The sequence below is a fragment of the Sus scrofa genome, chromosome 1, assembly GCF_000003025.6.
Source record: "Sus scrofa isolate TJ Tabasco breed Duroc chromosome 1, Sscrofa11.1, whole genome shotgun sequence".
Classification (NCBI taxonomy): domain Eukaryota; kingdom Metazoa; phylum Chordata; class Mammalia; order Artiodactyla; family Suidae; genus Sus; species Sus scrofa.
In genome coordinates this window covers 160,767,574-160,786,695 of record NC_010443.5, presented here as the reverse complement: position 1 = coordinate 160,786,695, position 19,122 = coordinate 160,767,574, and the positions used below count along the sequence as shown (strand labels likewise).

Sequence of the window (19,122 nt, the reverse complement as noted above, 5' to 3'; positions counted from 1 at the left end):
AGTGTCTCAGGTTTTGATGACTGTGCCAGTAGTTCAGATGATCTGTTTGGCTCTCACTCTGCTTTTCAGATCTCAGACCTACTGCTGCACTCTTCTCGGTGTCTGGAGATCCCTCCGATAGGTTGATCTTTCCATCGAGTAGGTGACTTTCCAGGGTGTGGGTTCCCTTTCTCCTTCAGAGTTCCCTTTTGGGAGCACCAGTCCCATCCCAATTCCCCTTCTCTCACTCTCCTCTTTTCTCTTCTTTTACCCAGTTATGTCATGAGATTCTTGCCATTATTGGAGGTTTAAGTTCTTCTGCCAGGGTTTAGTTTCTGTTCTGTGTGAGTCGTGTAACATGTAGATGTGTTTTTTTTGCTGTGTTTGTGGGAGAGAGCGAGTGCATCCCCCTACTCTTCTGCCATCTTGCATCCCTCCTGGATTCACTCTTGAGAGGTCCTGTGTATGCAGGAGGTATTACAGCAAATGTGCAAACATTCCTTAGGTGTCACCCAAGTTGCCATTCCCCCATTCATACTAAAAGAATCCTAGAATTTGAGGGGAAATTCATCCACCCCTCATGGATTGGCACTGTTTGGTGGAAGCCAATTGACATGTCCCATGAGCCTGGCTGCAGTGAGTCCTTCAGACTCACTAGAGAAGGGTGAATCCCTGTACCTTTTCTTTCTCCTACTATGTGTCGTGAGAAATAAGGCTCTGAAACAGCGGCAGCCATTTTTCTGATTCTGAATATAGACTTTGGAGCCACCTGAAGGCCACTGTGTGAGGCTGTGGATGGAGCCTCTGTTATAGGAAGCAAATGAGAGAAATAGAAATTAAGTCCTGAATATATTACTTGAGCCTCTGCAAAAAGGCTCACCAGAAACCATCCCTGTTAATGAAATGTTAAAATATGTGAGCAGTAAATTGTCTTCATTACTTAAAACATTTTAAGGTTGTAATACCCATTGTATTATAGACATAAATGATAACAGTTGTTACAGTATGTAAACTATGCATCTAACTCTGTATTGCTAAATTTGTGCCTTATCATTGAATAAATTAGATGAAAAATCATAAGAGCAAAATTTCCCAGGGAATATTATGGGTACCTACCTGTATTGGCAAGAAAGAGATCGCTAGAAAAGACCAAGTTAGGCAATAGCTGAACTTGATAAGAGAAGAATGTTTTGGGAAAAAGTGATGTGAAAAGATGAAGACACCCAAGGGCAGGGCATGCCTGACAACAGTAGCAAAAAGCACCTCCTGGCAGGAAAGACATCAGCCAGCCTTTTCACCCATAGTCCTTTGTAAGTTGAGAATCTTTACATCTTCAGGATGCTAAATTTGCCTGTTTACCATTTTCAAACATTAAAGCAATGAAGCTTTCCAAATATGAATTGGTACCAATTTATTGAGGTGTTCTGGATGAAGATTTTCTCTTGATATTGAATGAAGACAAGATTGTACAGAATTCCAACAGATCATAAAATAATCTAGGTCCTTCCTGGCAAAGGTTTTTCTAATATCGTTTCAAAACATGATGTGATTTACTTTCAGAAAGAGCTACTAAAAGGAAGGATTGGGATATTGAGAGAATCACCTCATGGGGCAGAGCGTCTTCTGCTGCTGCCATGAAAATATCTTTTTCCCCTTTTCATGATGTACTAGAAACTGTGAGTACAGAACACTTTTTAAAAAATAAGGTTCACTGGCATTTGCTATTCCTTCCTGGATGATAAATAGTTTACCTGAAACAATGGGAAAGGAATATTTGTTGTTGGCAAATACCCTGGAGTTTCTAAATAAATAGCCCTTATTTAGAGGGGGACATTTCCACTCTGTATGTTTCAGTGAAAACAAAGAAACAGACAAATAAAATGAATTGAAGAACATGTCACAGTGAGTTGACCATCTTCCAAAAAAGAGGAAAAAAATGAGTTAAAACCTGGTACAATAGTTGCCAGGAATAGCAGGCTACAGACAATTCTGTAGGTGAACAGACCCTCCCACTGACCTACCCTCAGTATCTGACGGGCCAGTGCCAACTGTGAATCCCAGAAAGATTTAGTAATTAGAAGATGTGACCTTTAGGTCAGAGTCAGTGCTGGTCATTGGCACCACACTTGAAACAAATGAAAAGCAACTCTCTTAGGCTACATTCAGTCTTTTGCTGCTCTCAAGTTTCTATCCCCTTGTGATTAGAATAATCACATTAAGAGCTGAATTCCCCATTTCCTCTATCCTTAGCTTAAACTAATGCAGATATCCTTGATTCATAAGTTCCCTGAAATTTTCATTAAACTTCCCCACTATGGTGCTTCCTGCAAAGTGGTGTGTGCCATTCTATTAGTTTTCTGACCACACATTGATATTTATTTGTGACTTGTTTTGAAAAGTGATAGACCGCTGTGAAGAGTCTATATTGAAGTTTTTTCTGACTAATTGATCATTCTTTTCCTTAATGAATCACTTTTTCTAATATTGAAGCTGAAGCTGCCTGGTTTATAAATCCCCAGTTGGCACTGTTTCCTAGATTTGCAATACCAGTGGGCAACCTCTGCTAACTAGACTTCTTAGAAACTTCCTCTTGGCAACCTATTTACTTCTACTTTGAAGATAATAATAAAGCATTTCAGAGTATCCGCAATTAGAAGGATAAGTGTAATGGTTAGCATCCCCATTTCAGGAAATTGTGGACTTAAATGAAATAAACTCATCTTAACTTGTCCATTTTCCACACCTCTGGACACCAATTTGTGTGCGCGCGCGCGTGTGTATGTGTGTGTGTGTACTCAGTTTTGTCCTTTGGAATTCTCTTTATTCTTTCTTATTTTACTTTAAAGATGAGGACCTCTTTAATGTTCAGTAGTTAACTTTATTTCAGTCTCTCTGAATCTGGTCATCTTTCTTTTAATTAAAATAATTACATAAAGGCGAGACTCTGCTTTCAATATTTACTATGAAATATGTAGCAAAACATCTAAATAAAAAATGTAAGAATATAATGCAGGACCAATTACCAGAGTGTCAAAATGATAAATCAAGCAAAAATAAGCTTCCTTAAGATACCCCTCAAGCATTGCCTATGCTAATAGAGGAAGAGAAGGGAAGGTGATCAGGCCATCAGTGCTTGTTGGGTATGGTATGGGTTGTTGACCTTTCTGTTCTCACTTTGGGGAAGAATTTTAAGCCAGGATCTTTTCTAAGTACAACTCTTTGTCACACTTGACCCCATTTGTGTGTGTGTGCTGACCTACCCCTTGCTTTGTCTCATGTATTCCCTGCAATCACATTGGCTGTCACTGGTACCCAAGAGGGTTGGTCCTCCTCTCTCTGCTGCAGGAAGTACATAGCAATAGGCAGTTTCAGCACACTTCTGCCAGGTGCTAAAGTGTACTATCCCAGCAACTGAGGTCCAGCTCTCTGGTTTGATATGTAGGCAGGACATCCTGAGTTAGAAAGGTGTTCATTCTAGCCAGGAATGATAGAAAGACTCTTCTGAAGAGACATTTTTGCTCTGGACAGAAAAGGGTGAGTATACCCAGACCCCACTAAAGTCACTGACCCCAGGTAGGTACTGAGCTGATCACTTTCCCTCTGGTGTAAGGGAGCTGTTGGTATTTCAAATTTATCTCCTGGTGATTGGGAAGGTACAGTTCCAAAGTAGAGTTCTTCACTGAGCTACTTCTAGGTGTAACTAGGAAGAAAATAACTCAGCAGAAAAGGCAACCATTTATGGGAAATTATAGGAAAATGATTTTGCTGTACCAGTGAGAGTTTTCAGTAAATATTCAGTATTTTCAGCCTCTTAGTCTGTATTGGTTCTTTGCCTCTGCATAAGATCTTCCCTGAAGCGAATCTATTTTGAAGAAATTATCCCTTGATAATATAGTCCCTATTCTATTCAGTACAGCTTGTTGATAAAAGAGTCTGTACTCTGTTTCTACATCCCTCATCTCCAATTCTGCTCCTGTGTCTCCATACAAGATCCAAAACATCTGGTATCTGCTTGAATATTTTACTGAAAATTGGCTCTTCCACTCCTGTTTTCTATTTTTCAATCATTTCATCAAAACCCCAATCATCTTTGCAAATATATTCTCAAATGAAATATACTACATTTCTAGTTGTAATATTTTCTGAACATGTTTTCAGTTCTTTCTTTACTGAAATGATTGACAACTCATTCCTTAAAACTAAGTCTTCCCTTGGCTTTAGTCACGTCATCCTTTCTAGTTTTTCTTTGACCTCTGTGATTGTGACTTCATGGCTTCTTTGTTCACTAAACGCTTAAATACTGCTATTAACAGAGCACCCAGTCTTAGCTTTTTTTCCTGCTATTTTTAGTGTGTTCCTTCATTCTTTCATCAAAAATCAATTGAGCTCTTCTTACAGACAAGCTCCATTCTAGGTGCTAAAGGGAAGGCTTTATATATATTTTATACATTTTAAAATACTTTTTAATGAGAAGACCAATAATATATAATATATCCTGATGGATCCAAAATGGACAGTAAGACAAAGAGAAGTTAGTGGTGATTCCAGAGACTTTTGTCTGATCAACTGGAAGGATCCAGTTGCTGTCATCTGATGTGGGCAAAGCAGTGAAAGGAGAAGTTTGGGATGGAAAAACTAGAGGTTCAAAATAGCCTTGCAAGTTTAGGATCTTGTTCGTGTCCCCATAAAATTAATTTGGTAGAGTCTGAACGTGGTGGTATCAGGAGATGAGATCTTTGGAAGGGAGCGAAACTGGAGCTCGCATGTTGGAATTAGTGTCCTTATAAGGAGAGGAAGAGGGCTAGTTCTTTCTCTCTCTTCCAAGTGATGATACAGCTAGAAAGCAGCCATTTGCAACTAAGAAGAATGTTCTCAACAGGAACTGAATTGGCTGGCACCTTTATCTTCAACTTCCCAGCTCCAGAACTGTGAGAAGCAAATGTTTGTTGTTTTAACCTATGGTAATTATTATAGGAGGCTGAACTAAGACAATTTATTTTAGAAAGCCAACTATAGATGTTCAGAAAATAGTTAAAGTGATATAAACTGAAGATATACATTTTGGAATCTTTAATGACAGTATTCAACTAGCTTTGAGGCTAGTTGAGAATGACTAAAGAGAAGAAAACAGTTAAAAACAAAAACAAAAACAAAAAAAACCTCCTATGGAGGATTCTGGTGTTAACGGCTCTGGGAGGAAAAGGAGGAATCTGCGAAGGAGACTGAGAAGACACTTTTGAGGTAAGAGGAAAACCAAGGGTTCTGGTATCCTGTGAGCCAAATATTGCAAGGAAGAGGAAGTGACCTACAAGTTAAAATTTTTGTTGGTCTAAATAAAATAAGAATAAAACTAATCATTGGACTTAGTCCTTGGAAACATCTTGATCATTTTAGCAAGAGCAGTTTTAGCGATGAGGATGAAGGCTCCATGGGAATGAGGTTAGGAGACAAAGGCAGCAGGAATTGCAGACTGCAGGACATATTGAGGGATCACTCATATTTTTATCTTTCACTATCTCTACACAAGTTCATGACTGTCAAATTTATATGTATATCTTTCAATGAAATATTAGCCATAAAAAGAATGAAACAATGCCATTTGTATGATCTGGAGATTATCATACTGTGTGAAGTAAGTCAGACAGAGAAAAACATATATCATATGATATTGCTTGTATGTGGAATCTAAAAAAAATGATACAAATGTACTTTATATACAAAACAGAAATAGATCCAGAGACGTAGAAAACAACTTTATGGTTACCAAAAGGGAAAGGGTGGGGAAGGATAAATTAGGAGTTTGCCATTAATATATACACATTACTGTATATAAAATAAACAAGGACCTACTATACAGCACAGGGAAATATATTCAATATCTTGTAATAACCTATAATTGAAAAGAATCTAAAAATGAATATAGATATATATTTATATATAAATAAATCACTTTGCTGTAACCTGAAACTAATATATTATAAATCAACTATATTTCAATTAGACTTCCCTGAGCCTAGTTTTTATGCAGGTTTCTCAAAAAAAAAAAAAAAAAAAAAAAAAAGCCCACCAAACCCAAATCAGTGATGTCCTTTTCTTCTTATTTTGCCCAATACGAATTATAAATCCACAGAAGTCAACTTTCTCTCCATCCCACTCCATTGTACATACAGGAAGGCCCAGCCATTTGTGTCAGGCTTCACACATCTCATCTTTTTTCAAAATCTCACTTATTTCATTTGTTCTTGGCATGAAAGCACAATGTGACTGAACTTTTCTGTTCCCAAGAGAATGATGAAATGATGAAAATATAAAGAGAGTAAAAAAAAGTCAGATTTGTATCAATGAATGCTTTTGTTTCAGCCACATTGAGTTTTAGCTGAAAATAAGACATCTATATGGAAAAGAGATGTGACAGCTTAAAGAGGAAGATTAGAGATAGGGCAGAGGTGAAAATGTATAGATTTTCTTTCCAATATTGACAGTGAAGTAGCCGACAGCTATGTAGCTAATAGGTACAAATTATAACAGAGCACAATTTTCAACATTTCACAAATCATCCTTAGTAAACAAAATCACAATAAGAATTACTCTCAAGTCTTCTTTCTTTCTTCATGAAAGAACTCAGTAAGAATATGGATATTACATGTTCTTTTAAGTGAAATCTCCAAGATATTATGAGATTTATAGAAAAATCCACATATGTTGTTTTTAATGAGGCCATTTTGCAATTTTAGTATTACAAATAAAATACATTTAAATTGAGAAGTTGAACTTTTCACAGAGAAAATTTTAACGTGTTTTTTTCTGCTCAAGCGGAATTATAAACAAATTTATTGTTATATTTTTACTTTTAAATTATATTCAGTGATGGTTTGAATTTAAAAGTGAAATTTCTCACACTGTTTCAAATGCTAGGTTTGAAATCAGACTTCGATAGTGTCATTTGCAGCTGAGTCTCATACAAAACATCATTGAATGGTTCACTGATTGAACTACTGAAATTTTCCACTTGGCTCTGTATTTGAGGGGCTTCCAGATGTCTTTAGGCAGTGAAAACACTATTAATAATTGTAAACTATGATTACTAATTTCATTAACCCAGGGCCCAATTCAGCCATGACTATCATAGATCAAAACTTTTATCTTTCCCTCCAAAGTGGAGCATTAAATTGTGCTAGGAATCCTGTGATTTTATTCTGTGCAAATATAGTTTTGCATTTCCTTCTCAGTAAGCACATTGCAAAATAAATGCATTATATTCATTTAAGATTCATGTAATACTGCATATATAAAAAAGTATTTATTTCTAAATTGTGAAGCATAATATTAAATTATGCATAAAACCCATTATTCAATAGAAGAGCTAGAACATTACTGAAGCCATCGAAACACTCTGTGTCTACCTACCCAATTCCACCTACTACCTCCCTTGAATTATTTTGGAGTGTTCAAAATTTCTTGGCGTTCCCCTTGTGACTCAGCAAGCTAAGGACCAGACATTGTCTTTGTGAGCATGCGGGCCTCCCTCAGTAGGTTAAGGATTAGGCATTGCCACAAGCTGCAGTGTTGTTTGCAGATGCAACTTGGATCTGGTGTTGCTGTGGCATAGACTGCAGCTGCAGCTCCAATTAGACCCCTAGCCTGGGAACTTCTGTATGCCACAGGTACAGCTGTAAAAAGAAAAAATTCTTTACACTTAAAATAATAAACATAGTAGTAAAAACAGATTGAAATGGATTCCTGTCTCTCCATGCTAGGGAAGTGAGGGTAGCCAAGAGAGTATCACCATGTAACTTCTTCTAGGGTCTATGCTCCGATAACCTTTTGAGCACAATTTGACAGATCATTAAAGTCATAGATATCTATAGTGACAAGCATTATATATAGGACTAGATCCTTTCAATCTACTAGGAATTTTATATTATCTAAACTTTATCATTCAATATATGATTAGATTGTGAATATCTTTATTTCAAAGATTAGATTATAGGTGCTTGGGAAATTTGCCCAAAGTTCTAGAGCTGGTAAATCTGAGATTTTTTTTTCTTTTTTCTTTTGCTTTTTAGAGCTGCACATGTGGCATATGAAAGTTCCCAGGCTAGGGTTGAATTGGAGCTGCAGCCACTGGAGTATACCACAGCCACAGAAATGGCAGGATCCAAGCTGCATCAGTGACCTACACCACAGCTCATGCTGGATCCTTAACCCACTCAGTGAGGCCAGGGATGGAACCCACATCCTCATGGATACTAGTTGGGTTTGTTACTGCTGAGCCCCAATGCAAACTCCCCGAAATTTGAACTCAATATTCCCCTGGTCCAAACTCCAAACCCTTTAATCAAGCACATAGGGCTTTGATCAATACATGATGAACTAATAGGTGAGCATCAAGATGTGACTATAAATCATTTATGGTTCTTTTTCAAGGGCTTACCTTTTTTTTTTTTTTTCTGTGCCCATGGCATGTGGAAGTTCCCAGGATGTAGACTGAACCAAGTCCACAGCAGTGACCCAAACAGTGATAATGATAGAAACTTAATCAGCTGTGCCATGAAAGAACTCCTCAAGAATTTACCTTTAATATCAGCAACATCAACTTAAATAACATTATTGTTGTACCACCACAAATTGATGGCATAAAGTTTAATGAGTATCAATCTTTGAAGAAGTGAGTGGATTTTTTATGTTTGCATGTTATCTAAGTAGGCTTTTCCAGTATTGAATGTGGCATTGAAAATTTTAAAACAATTAGCACAATTGGTGATAAAAAGTTACCCTCTTAGAATAAAGGTATCCTGGAGTTCCCATCGTGGCGCAGTGGAAATGAATCCAACTAGGAATCATGAGATTGCAGGTTCGATCCCTGGCCTCTCTCAGTGAGTTAAGGATCTGGCGTTGCCTCGAGATGTGGTGTAGGTCGCAGACGCATCTTGGATTCCGTGTTGCTATGGCTGTGGCATAGCTGGCAGCCATAGCTCCAATTGGACCCCTAGCTTGAGAACCTCCATATGCCATGGCGTGTAGTCCTAAAAGAAAAAAAAATATAATACAGGTATGCCTGTGGATCTACTCTGTTTAAATATATCCATTTATACAAAAACTTCTGTCAAAGTCAAGGAAACTATTAAATGTAGTTTAAGAAACAATACACAACTAAACCCTATATATATTTATTAATAATGTTGAGTAACAGCAAAATTAGTCTTCATTCATGCATGGTTTTATTCATTTAATTTTATTCTTATAAATACCAATAGTTATTATTGAGCACCTATGTGGATTGGGCACTGTTTTGTTGAACTTTCATCTTTGATATTATCATCGTCTTTTGTCCCTTGAAGATTAACATCAGGCAGAGATTGTCATGCATATTTAACAATAAGAAAACTAACTTCAACAAAATCTCACAGATAAAATTGGTGTACCCATAACTCAGTCATAGGTCTATATGACTGAGAAAACCATGCTTGTTTATGGAAGAAGGCTAATAAAATTTGGTACAGGGAAACCTTAATGGGAGTCAAGAACTGGGGTTTCAGGTTTTGATGCTGCCACTGATTTCACACGTGACATTAGACAGTATCTCTGAGTGTTGGATGAGATGATACCTAAGATCTGCTCTTGTTTGAAACTAACTCTTGCTCCACAAATCATTGGTAATTTGGCAATTACATTTCCATCAGCCATCTTCTATTGTAATGCTTGTGTGTGCTTTTTAAAAAATGAAAAAAAAAGAAACCTTAAACATGTTCATTGCAGTAAATTTATATAATAGAAACACACTCAATAGGGAAAGTAGACATGCCCCTTAATATTATTACCCAGAAATGATGACTACTGATTTTTTGTGAATTATTCAAAGTGAAATGTAGGAGAAATATAAGTAGGTTAGGGGTACTTTCTTTAGATAGTTGGTAACATATTAAATATTCTTGTTTTTATATTCCTTATAATATAAGCCAGAAGTTGATACTTATTTACATGTTATCAAGTAATTATTTAGAAGTGTTTTAGTAATTTCAAAATATTTAGTTTGGGCAATAGAAACTTTTTTTTCTTTTTAGGGCCACACATGTGGCAAATGGAAGTTCCCAGACTAGGAGGTGAATCAGAGCTGCAGCTGCTGGCCTACACCACAGTTCACAGCAATGCTGGATCCTTAACTCACTGAGTGAGGCCAGGAATTGAACCTCTATCCTCATGGATAGTAGTCAGGTTTGTTAACCACTAAGCCACAGTAGGAACTCCCAACAGAGATTTTTTTGAAGCAGGTGGAGACTCTCTGGAGTTTGGGACTTATAGAGTCTAAGTGTCATGCTAGCTGCTGAGTGGGCAGAAATGCAAAATGCAAACCTTGTTCATATGAGTTATGGTGATTGCTGTACAACTAAGTCAACAGTAAGTCTTGAAAATCACTCATTTCACCAGTGAAAAGCCATTTCTGATATACTTTAATTGGACTTTCTGGTGAAAATTTCAATAAAGTTATCTGATGCTTCTTACCAGATACTTTTGAAATACATAGACCAGACCAGCATAATGTATATGCTAACTAACCAATATTAAAGAATAGACACATGTGTCGCAGTACTTATACTGAAGTTTTTAAAAGCTGCCCTGCTCCTTGATATAAATTAAAAACTTATGTCCACACACAAATGTTTATTCATAATTTTTTATTCATAATTGCCAAACTTTGGAAGCAACCAGGATATTCTCCAGTAGCTACATAGATAAATACACTGTTACATCCATACAATGAAATATTATTCAGGACTAAAAAGAAATGAGCTACCAAGCCATAAAAAATGTGAAGGAAACTTACACGCATATTACCAGGTGAAAGAGGCCAATCTGAGAAGGTTATATACTATATGATTCCAAGTATAGGACATTCTGGAAAAGGCAAAACTATGGAGGCAATAAAAGGTTACTAGTTGCCAGGGGTTAGGAAAGAAAGAGGGATGAATAAGTGGAGCAGAGAGGATTTTTAAAGCAGTGAAACCCTTCTGTATGGTGCTGTAATACATGACATTCTACGTTTGCTAAAATGCATAGAATGTGCAACAACCTAGGCATGAAGTCTAATGTAGACTGTGTACTTTGGGTGATGATGATGGCAGAATCTTGGTTTTACCAGAGAAAGAGGAAGTAACATAATAGAAGATTGTTTGGAGAACAGGAAAAAATGCGTAAGATATGGTTTTAGCCCTTAAAGAAACTGAAGCCTTATACTGTGCCCTGGGCAGATAGGGGAGGGTGGCAGGGAACTCAGGTTCATGACTAACACTCATCCCATCTCTGTGAACTGCTCTTGGAGGAGTTGTGAAAGTCAAGGTGAGGGAGGCTGATTTCCTTTCTGTGGGAGAACTGGGCTGGTTCTAAGCAGCATCTGAAATGACCCTGGATGGAGAAATAGAATGGACTGGAAAGGGTGACCCCACGGAAAATGCTCATCTTCTCTTCTGTATCCCCAGTCGCCGGGATTCCTCAAGTTACTACATAAAAGAATGGAAAGGAATAGTAACAAAGACAAAAACACTTTTTACGTCCTGCTACAACTTTGGGTTCTGTTATTTTAGTCTTTATTTAAATCCTCACACTTAGTGTAAAATAGAGGAATTGCGGTAATCAAGCTTCAGTACGACCTTTCTTGTGTAAACTTTAACTTCACCATTACATTTTCAAGTAATCTTCCCACATAAATGCTGAAAGTGTTACTCTCGACTGGCTGTCAATATATGTAAAGCATTTAGATTTGAATTAAGAAATACCTTTGCACTTTATCTCAGACCATGAGGATTTGAGGACACTATAAATTAAATCAAAGGATGGTTTACTGGTAATCCTCAGCCTAATATATTTTCTCTCTTAAAGTACATGCAAGTTGAAAAGTACAGGTTGTATTGCTCAGTAGCCAATTTGGAGCAAAACAAATGTTTACTCACTAAAGTATGCTTGTGGAAGGCTAATTTGTGTCATGTCGTCCTCTGGGGTTTGGGCAATACCTTTCTTCCTGCTTGTCATGTACCAGCATCAGAAGTTCCCTTATTTTACATATCTTACAAATATTGCCTGAAAATACCTGTGCGATAGATTTAATTTTAAAAGCTAAAATCCTTGATAATGAGTATTTCAACTTCTGTTCAGAAAATAAGCAATAAGACTATAGCAAGTCACTTCCATGTGAAAAGTGAAAGAATTCAATACTGATTTTGTAGGTTGTTTTTAGAAAGTAGGAGCCAGTGAATATATGTATAACTGATTGACTTTGTTATATGTCTGAAATTAATACAACTTTGTAAGTCAAATATATTCCAATAAAATTTTAAAAAATAAAGAGAAAGACTCCAGTGTAGCACCACCTTTTCTGGACATTTTAGCAGACTCTGGGTCCCTGGTTAAAGGGGCAGAAAGACCTTTGTTTTTATTAGGGGGTGGTTAGAATAGTTTGATATGAGTTTAGCTTGCCATGCTCTTAGGTTTCCCAGAACACTTCAGTACCCATAGCTGCTATTTTTCTCTCCCAAACAGTTGCCTGTGTGGAATATCAGACAGTTTGCTTGGGCAAACTAATATCTCTGTCTTTGAGAAACATAGTTTTCAAACTCAAAATATCCCCCCACTTTTTTTTAGTAACTGTTTTTCTCCCAGTAGAAGCTTCATTTCTCCTTCTGCACAGGGAGAATGAGCATGTTTTATTAAATTAGTTGAAATTTCAGCTTATTTTTTAATGATTAAACACTTGTTTCAGTATTTCTCCCCTCAATGCTAGAATCAAACCTCTACACTTCAGCGTTGTATAGTGTAATATTAGCAACCATTTATTAGGATATATTTAATGAAACTGTGATTTCCATTTTACTAAAACAAGCAATGTGTCAAATCCTTTCGAATGACAAGATACATTAATTAACTTTTCATAAGGACTTTTTTCTTTTTTATAAATCCATTGTGCCTATAACCTGTAGTATAGATAAACATTTTACAGCCAAAAGGTAGCAAGACCTTAAAAATACACAGAGACTGAGCAGAATCACGAACTTAAATTTATACAATAGAATGTCTCAACTGATGCCTTACAAGAAAATGCTGTTGTTGAAGCATATTGTCCAGACTGTGTAAGGAGAAAGTCTCTTATGCTTGCATTTATAAGTCTCCTCTGTCCCCATTTAATATCTGCTAGACAAATCACAGAGGCCACCCAGGGGATAGCAACAGATGATCTCTTTGAAGGTTTTCCTCAGTTCTTGGCTCCGGAGTGCATAAATCAGGGGATCGATGATGGAATTACACATGATCAGGATGAGATACAAATTAAAGTGAGACATGAAGCACACACAGTATGGATTCTGGGGGCAGGAGATATAGAATATTAAGTGGAGGAAGAAGGGGGCCCAGCAGACCACAAAGACCCCAATCAAGATGGTCAGGGTAATTGCCCCCTTCATGTTGGCACCTTGGCGGATGGTGCCAGTGCCTGGGAGGACGGCGATCCTCTTAATGTGGAGTCTGGCCATGAGGAACATGTGGACATAGAGAGAAGCCATGAGAGCCAGCATGGTGAAGAACACGGTTATGAGGCAGATAATAACAGCACTGCTATCTGAGTAAATGATGAACAAAACACCCGACACCGTGCAGACTGCCCAGATACAACTGATGATGATTCCAACCCGCTTAACTGTCATAATGTTATGGTACTGGAGAGCATAAAAGATAGTAAAATACCTGTCCACTGCAATCGAAAGCAGGCTGCAAATTGAGGCGAGTAAGGAGCTACAGATCACTGAGTCAATGACATTATCAATATTCACTGTGAAACTCTGTGCGTCCGTGTCCGTGCTGTTTAATAGGGTGATGACAATGGTTTCTGACCCATTGGAAACGCTCACCAGCATATCAGCCACAGCCAGGCTACAGATGAAAAAGTACATGGGTGAATGCAGATTCTTGTTCTTGGCTATGGCCACAATCACCAGAATGTTCTCCAACAGGCTTATGACACCCAGAGTCACAAACACCTCAGGAGAGACAAAAAGTTGCTCGTAGCATCCTCCTTCAGAGTAGCCTTTTCCAAGGGGCTCACTGGCATTGCTGTGCAGTCCGTAGGTGCTGCGGTTCCAGAAGTGGAGAGAAGTATGCATTCCATGGTGATGGGTTGAGTTCATCCTGCGCCAGGTGGGTTGAGATCCCCTCTGACCTGATTTAAGCTCCTGGGTCAGGTAGCCTCAGCGATTTTCTCCAAGTCTTTATCTGTCTGAAAGTTATGAGGCTGAAATTGGAATGCCTGTTGTGAATAAATATCACATGCTCCGAAGCTTGAAATGGAGTTTTTAGTCTCTTTCAGGTAGGGCTCTGATTAGCATCACTTTGAAATCTTAGGCTTCAAGACGCTCATTCTCTGTCGAGTCTGCTGTTTGATATTTTGTTCTCACTTCCACTTTAACTTTAGTCTTAATGCATTCAGGTCTTTTCAAAATAATTTTCCTAGCGGCTGCTGTGCTATTGGGAGAAGAATGAATCTGTGTGCGCATGCTCAGATCAGCTGCCTCGCAGAGAGAATCAGTTCCCAACCTGAAGCTTTGCTGTGAGTGTTAGTTGCCTCTGTGATTTTTATGGTGTGTGAAGGGGAAAAAAAAATGTGCACAGTGGCTCCTCCTCTGCTTCTTTCTGACCAATCCAAGTCCTGGGGAGTCTGTGAGACACCGATTATGTTCCAGAGATACAAACTGCTGGGCAGCGCTGATTCAGATGCAGAAGCGTGTAGAATCAGGAGGCACAAGCAGGCTGTGATACACTGAATTTCCCTTTTCAAGTTTTCAAGGAAAACAGCTTGGTTTCTAGAGGACATTCTTTTATATCACAACAAGCCCTTTTTTGAGGCACCCAGGTTTATTACTACTTAAAAGGAGATGTGTGTGTGTGTCCTGAAATAGATACACACTGCCTTTTTGGCCAGGCTATTGAATTATTTACCCCTCAGTTTCTTTGAATTTAGAGCAAAGGAAGTCATGCTCCCATTTAAAGTAGTTGAAATATGGGGAGAATATTTAATAATACAAGAGACTATGTTATAGATGGAAGACTAAGTAGGTAGCTATAGTTTATCAGAGGGCTCAAGAAGGAGTTTGTTTCTTATGCACTAATACCTGCTATTTCTGCATTGCAGAATCTCTTTTACTGTAACTGGAAAAAATTTTATTTTCATTTACAATATTTGGAAACTATTTAGAATTTGGGATTCCTACTCTGGCAGTGGGTTAAGGAGCCATTGTGACCTTCGCCACAGCTGCAGCTTGGATTCAGTCCCTGGCTGGTGAATTTCCATATGCCATCTATGTGTACAAAACAAAACAAAAAAAAACTATTTAGAATTAATGTAAACTGTGTTTACTCTGAACTCAGAAAAGGATCAATAACTAGGCGATACTCAGATTTTTTTTTAAGCATTAAAGAATAATTGAATAAGGAAGCATTTAAGGATAATTGGGTATACAAAAAATGGCCATATGTAAGACATACATTTTAATGATTCTGAACACATGCATATATTCATAATGCATCACAATCAAGGTACTAAGCATATTTATTCATCACCTCCAAAAATTTCCCTGTATTTTTGTGGGGTTTTGTGTGTGTGTGTGTGTGTGTGTGTGTGTGTGTGTGTGTGTGTGAGATAGAATAACACTTAACTTGAGATCGGTGTTTCCACAACATATTTTAAAGTGCCCAATACTGTATTATTAATAATAGGCATTTGTACAGCAGATCTATAGAACTTACTCATCTTGCATAACTGAAACTTCATACTCATTGGGCAACAATTCCTTGACGGTAGTCTTGACAATGATTTCCTGGAATTAGCACCAAAATTACAAGCAACAAAACCAAAATATAGACAAGTGGGATTACATCAAACAAAAAAGCTTCTGAACAGCAAACAGGCAACAGAATGAAAAGGTGATCTACAGAATGGGAGAAAATTCTTGTAAACCGTCTATCTGGTAAGTGGTTAATATGCACAATATGCAACCAAATAATAAAAAACTAAATAATTCAATTTAAAAATAGGCAAATGGCTTGAGTAGACATTTCTTCAAAGAAGACATACAAATGGCCCCACCAGATGTGTGAAAAGGTGCTCCACACACTAATCAACAGGGGAAGAAAAGATCAAAACCACAATGAGATATCAACCCACCCCTGTTTGGATAACTATTATCAAAAAAAAAAAAAAAAAAAAGATAAGTGTTTGCTAGGATGTGGAGATTTTGGAATTCTTTTTTGTTTTTTTTTTTTTAAATGTAACCTATCTACTTCATTAGTTGAAGGTTTTCTAGATTAAATTCACACATACCTTGGCAACTGTACTTATTAAGATGAGAGGATTCTAGTTATATATCAGAGTTTCCGAATGTTTTGCTAAAGCTAAGTTTGAAAGATTATGAAAATATACTTTTTTTTTTCTTTTTATGACTGCACTTGCAGCATATGGAACTTCCCAGGCCTGGGGTTGAATCAGAGCTGCTGTGTTAATGCCAGATCCATAACCCACTGAGATGGGCCAGGGATTGAACCCAAAACACCCATATCCTCACAGACAACATCAGGTCCTTAACCCCCCAAACCACAATGGGAGCTCTGATAGTTTTCAAGTTGACTAAACTCCAGGTTATGAAATTTTATGTAGTTTTTTTTCCTCTTCTGTGACTATTTTTGGTTTTTTAGCTCCGTTGTCATTTGTGGCTACTGATAAAAGGAAAAATAAGAAAGAATTATTTCAAAATTAATTTTAATTACCCAATTATTTAAGTAAGGGCTTTATCTTCTTTCCCTTTTGTGACAGAAGCAATATTAAGTATTATTCCTGAGTATTGAGTTAAATTAATGTCTTCCATCTCTCCCTGGAATTGGCTGGCACTAAATTCTAGTTAATGGAATGTGGGTAGAGGTGAGACTATTGTTCTCCCCTTCATGAGGTTCCCCAAGTTTTTCCTCCAGTCTCTTGGCAGATGACTGTAGAATGCCTTTGAAACTTCATGTTGTAGACGTCAGAACTATGTCATGGAAAGAGCCTGAGCCTCTGAATAACTACGCAAAGCACATACCCCAGCTTATCAAGGACATTGAACTGTGATCCAGGCAAGCAATAAATATTGCTGCATTAAGCTGCTGAAATATTGGTGTTTACCTGTCATAGCAGCTAACATTAATTACCTTAACTTTGAAATGTTTTAAGGGAGCTTTTTATAAGCAGCAAACTCAAATTACATGAAAATCCTATCTTTCCCCCATTTTGGGTTTGTGTGAGGGGTGAAATACCTAGTAAGTACATAGTAGGGAAGAAATTTGTTGAATTAAGTCAACTCTGTATGACTTCCTCCTCGAGTCCAGCTTTTACTTTGTGCTCTGTACTTCTCTTGGTGCCATAATTGTTCCATTTTCTTTTCTTCTTCTTTTTTTTTTTAAATCTTTTGTCTTTTGAGGGCCGTACCCGCAGCATATGGAGGTTCCCAGGCTAGGGGTCTAATTGGAGCTGTACCTGCCAGCCTATGCCACAGCCACAGCAATTCCAGATCCGAGCCGTGTCTGTGACCTACCCTGCAGCTCATGGCAGTGCCGAATCCTTAACCCACTGAGTGAGGCCAGGGATTGAACCCATAACCTCATGGTTCCTAGTCGGATTCGTTTCCGCTGTGCCAGGTTGGGAACTCCTTGTTCCATTTTCTTAGGCTTAAAATTTAGAGTATCTTTGCCTTGTCCATCTTTCTCAAAAATTCCTACATGAAGTCACTTGTGAAATACCTTTGATTCTACCAGTGGGTCTGACTCCTCTTTTTCTTCTTAGCAAACTCTCTCCTTACTATTCTCCATCATGGAAACTTCCTTGCAATCAAACTTGCATGCATGATTGCATGCACACTAGACATTTTCTTATGAGTTTATTCCCTCTGCTCAGAATACTCTTTCCCTATATTTGTGAAAGCATAATCATCGTTATGTGGAAAATATTATAGTTCATATAATTATGTAATAGATAAAATTAGTATTTGAAAACAAAATTCTTTTCTTTTGGCTTTTCACCAAAAAAAAAAAAATAAGGTATTTCATTTACAGATAGTATGATCATAGTTAAATCATAGAAAACCATATACATTTAAAATGTAAAGTTTAATTATTTGCTATAGATTTATACCTTGATTAATATGGTTAATCATGCTGAAAAGACAACATTTTGTCATCTCCAAGGAGGAATTTTAATTGTCTGGCATAGGTTAGTTCTATAGGAGCCAGAAGAAATACAATCAGCAGTGCCAGACAAATTAATGGTATTTTTAAAAATTTATTGCAGATTTCTTTTTTCTAAGTACACACAAAACTGAGTTAGATCAGAATATATTTTTCTTATGAGAATAATCCTTATTTTACATTTTATAATAATAAATATGAACTATTGTTCAAGAGGAGTATTTATCAAACTATACTACACAGAATATTGTTTTTAGGAGATGTAAATGTTATTCCCACCACAGAATAAAAGGTCAAAGAATTCTGGAAAACATTGCAAACTCATTGCCTTCCTAGAGTTTCAGAGTTTACATTAGCATGTAAAGTTTCTGAAATTTCTTACTAGAAAAAAATTTCGATATTACTTAATACACTTATTTTCTACACATAGAACCTGTTTTATCTCACTTATTTTTCAAGTACTTATTACACTCAATTCTGCTGTAACAATCGTTTTGAAAATGCAAATTTGTTCCTAACTTGATTGAGATATCAGAAAACATTTTGAGCACAATGCAAATATTGTGTTTGTTGTTATATAGTTTTGTACTGGATAAACACTATGTGAATGTGGAAACCTATACCCAGCTGATCCAAGATACAAGACACACACATTGAACATTTACCAGCTACCTCAGTCCATGGCATGTGTTATGATGCACAGCAATTTGGTGTTATAACATCTTGTGAGATTTTAGGCACGCTTTCCTTTATCATTTTATAATGACTCACAGCTATAACTCTGCTAAAACTCACTTTCTTAAGCAAACTGCATGCAAGTCTTTTTCTAGGTACAGTGCCATATTTGTTGTAGGTTATGGTTTTCTTTTTTTCTGGTTTATGTATTTTTAA

At 37.1% G+C, this 19,122-nt stretch overlaps 2 protein-coding genes across 3 annotated transcripts in view; one reads left to right on the top strand and one right to left on the bottom strand.

Annotated features, from left to right (window-relative positions):
* The window catches only part of LOC110261667 (glutamate decarboxylase 1-like), a 229,650-nt gene that overhangs the window by 72,001 nt on the left and 138,527 nt on the right, over nt 1–19,122 (top strand). The window lies entirely within an intron of this gene.
* On the bottom strand, nt 12,572–14,683 carry MC4R (melanocortin 4 receptor). The gene is given in 1 exon segment (NM_214173.1): nt 12,572–14,683. A coding segment is annotated over 1 exon segment (999 nt). The 5' UTR covers nt 14,151–14,683; the 3' UTR covers nt 12,572–13,151.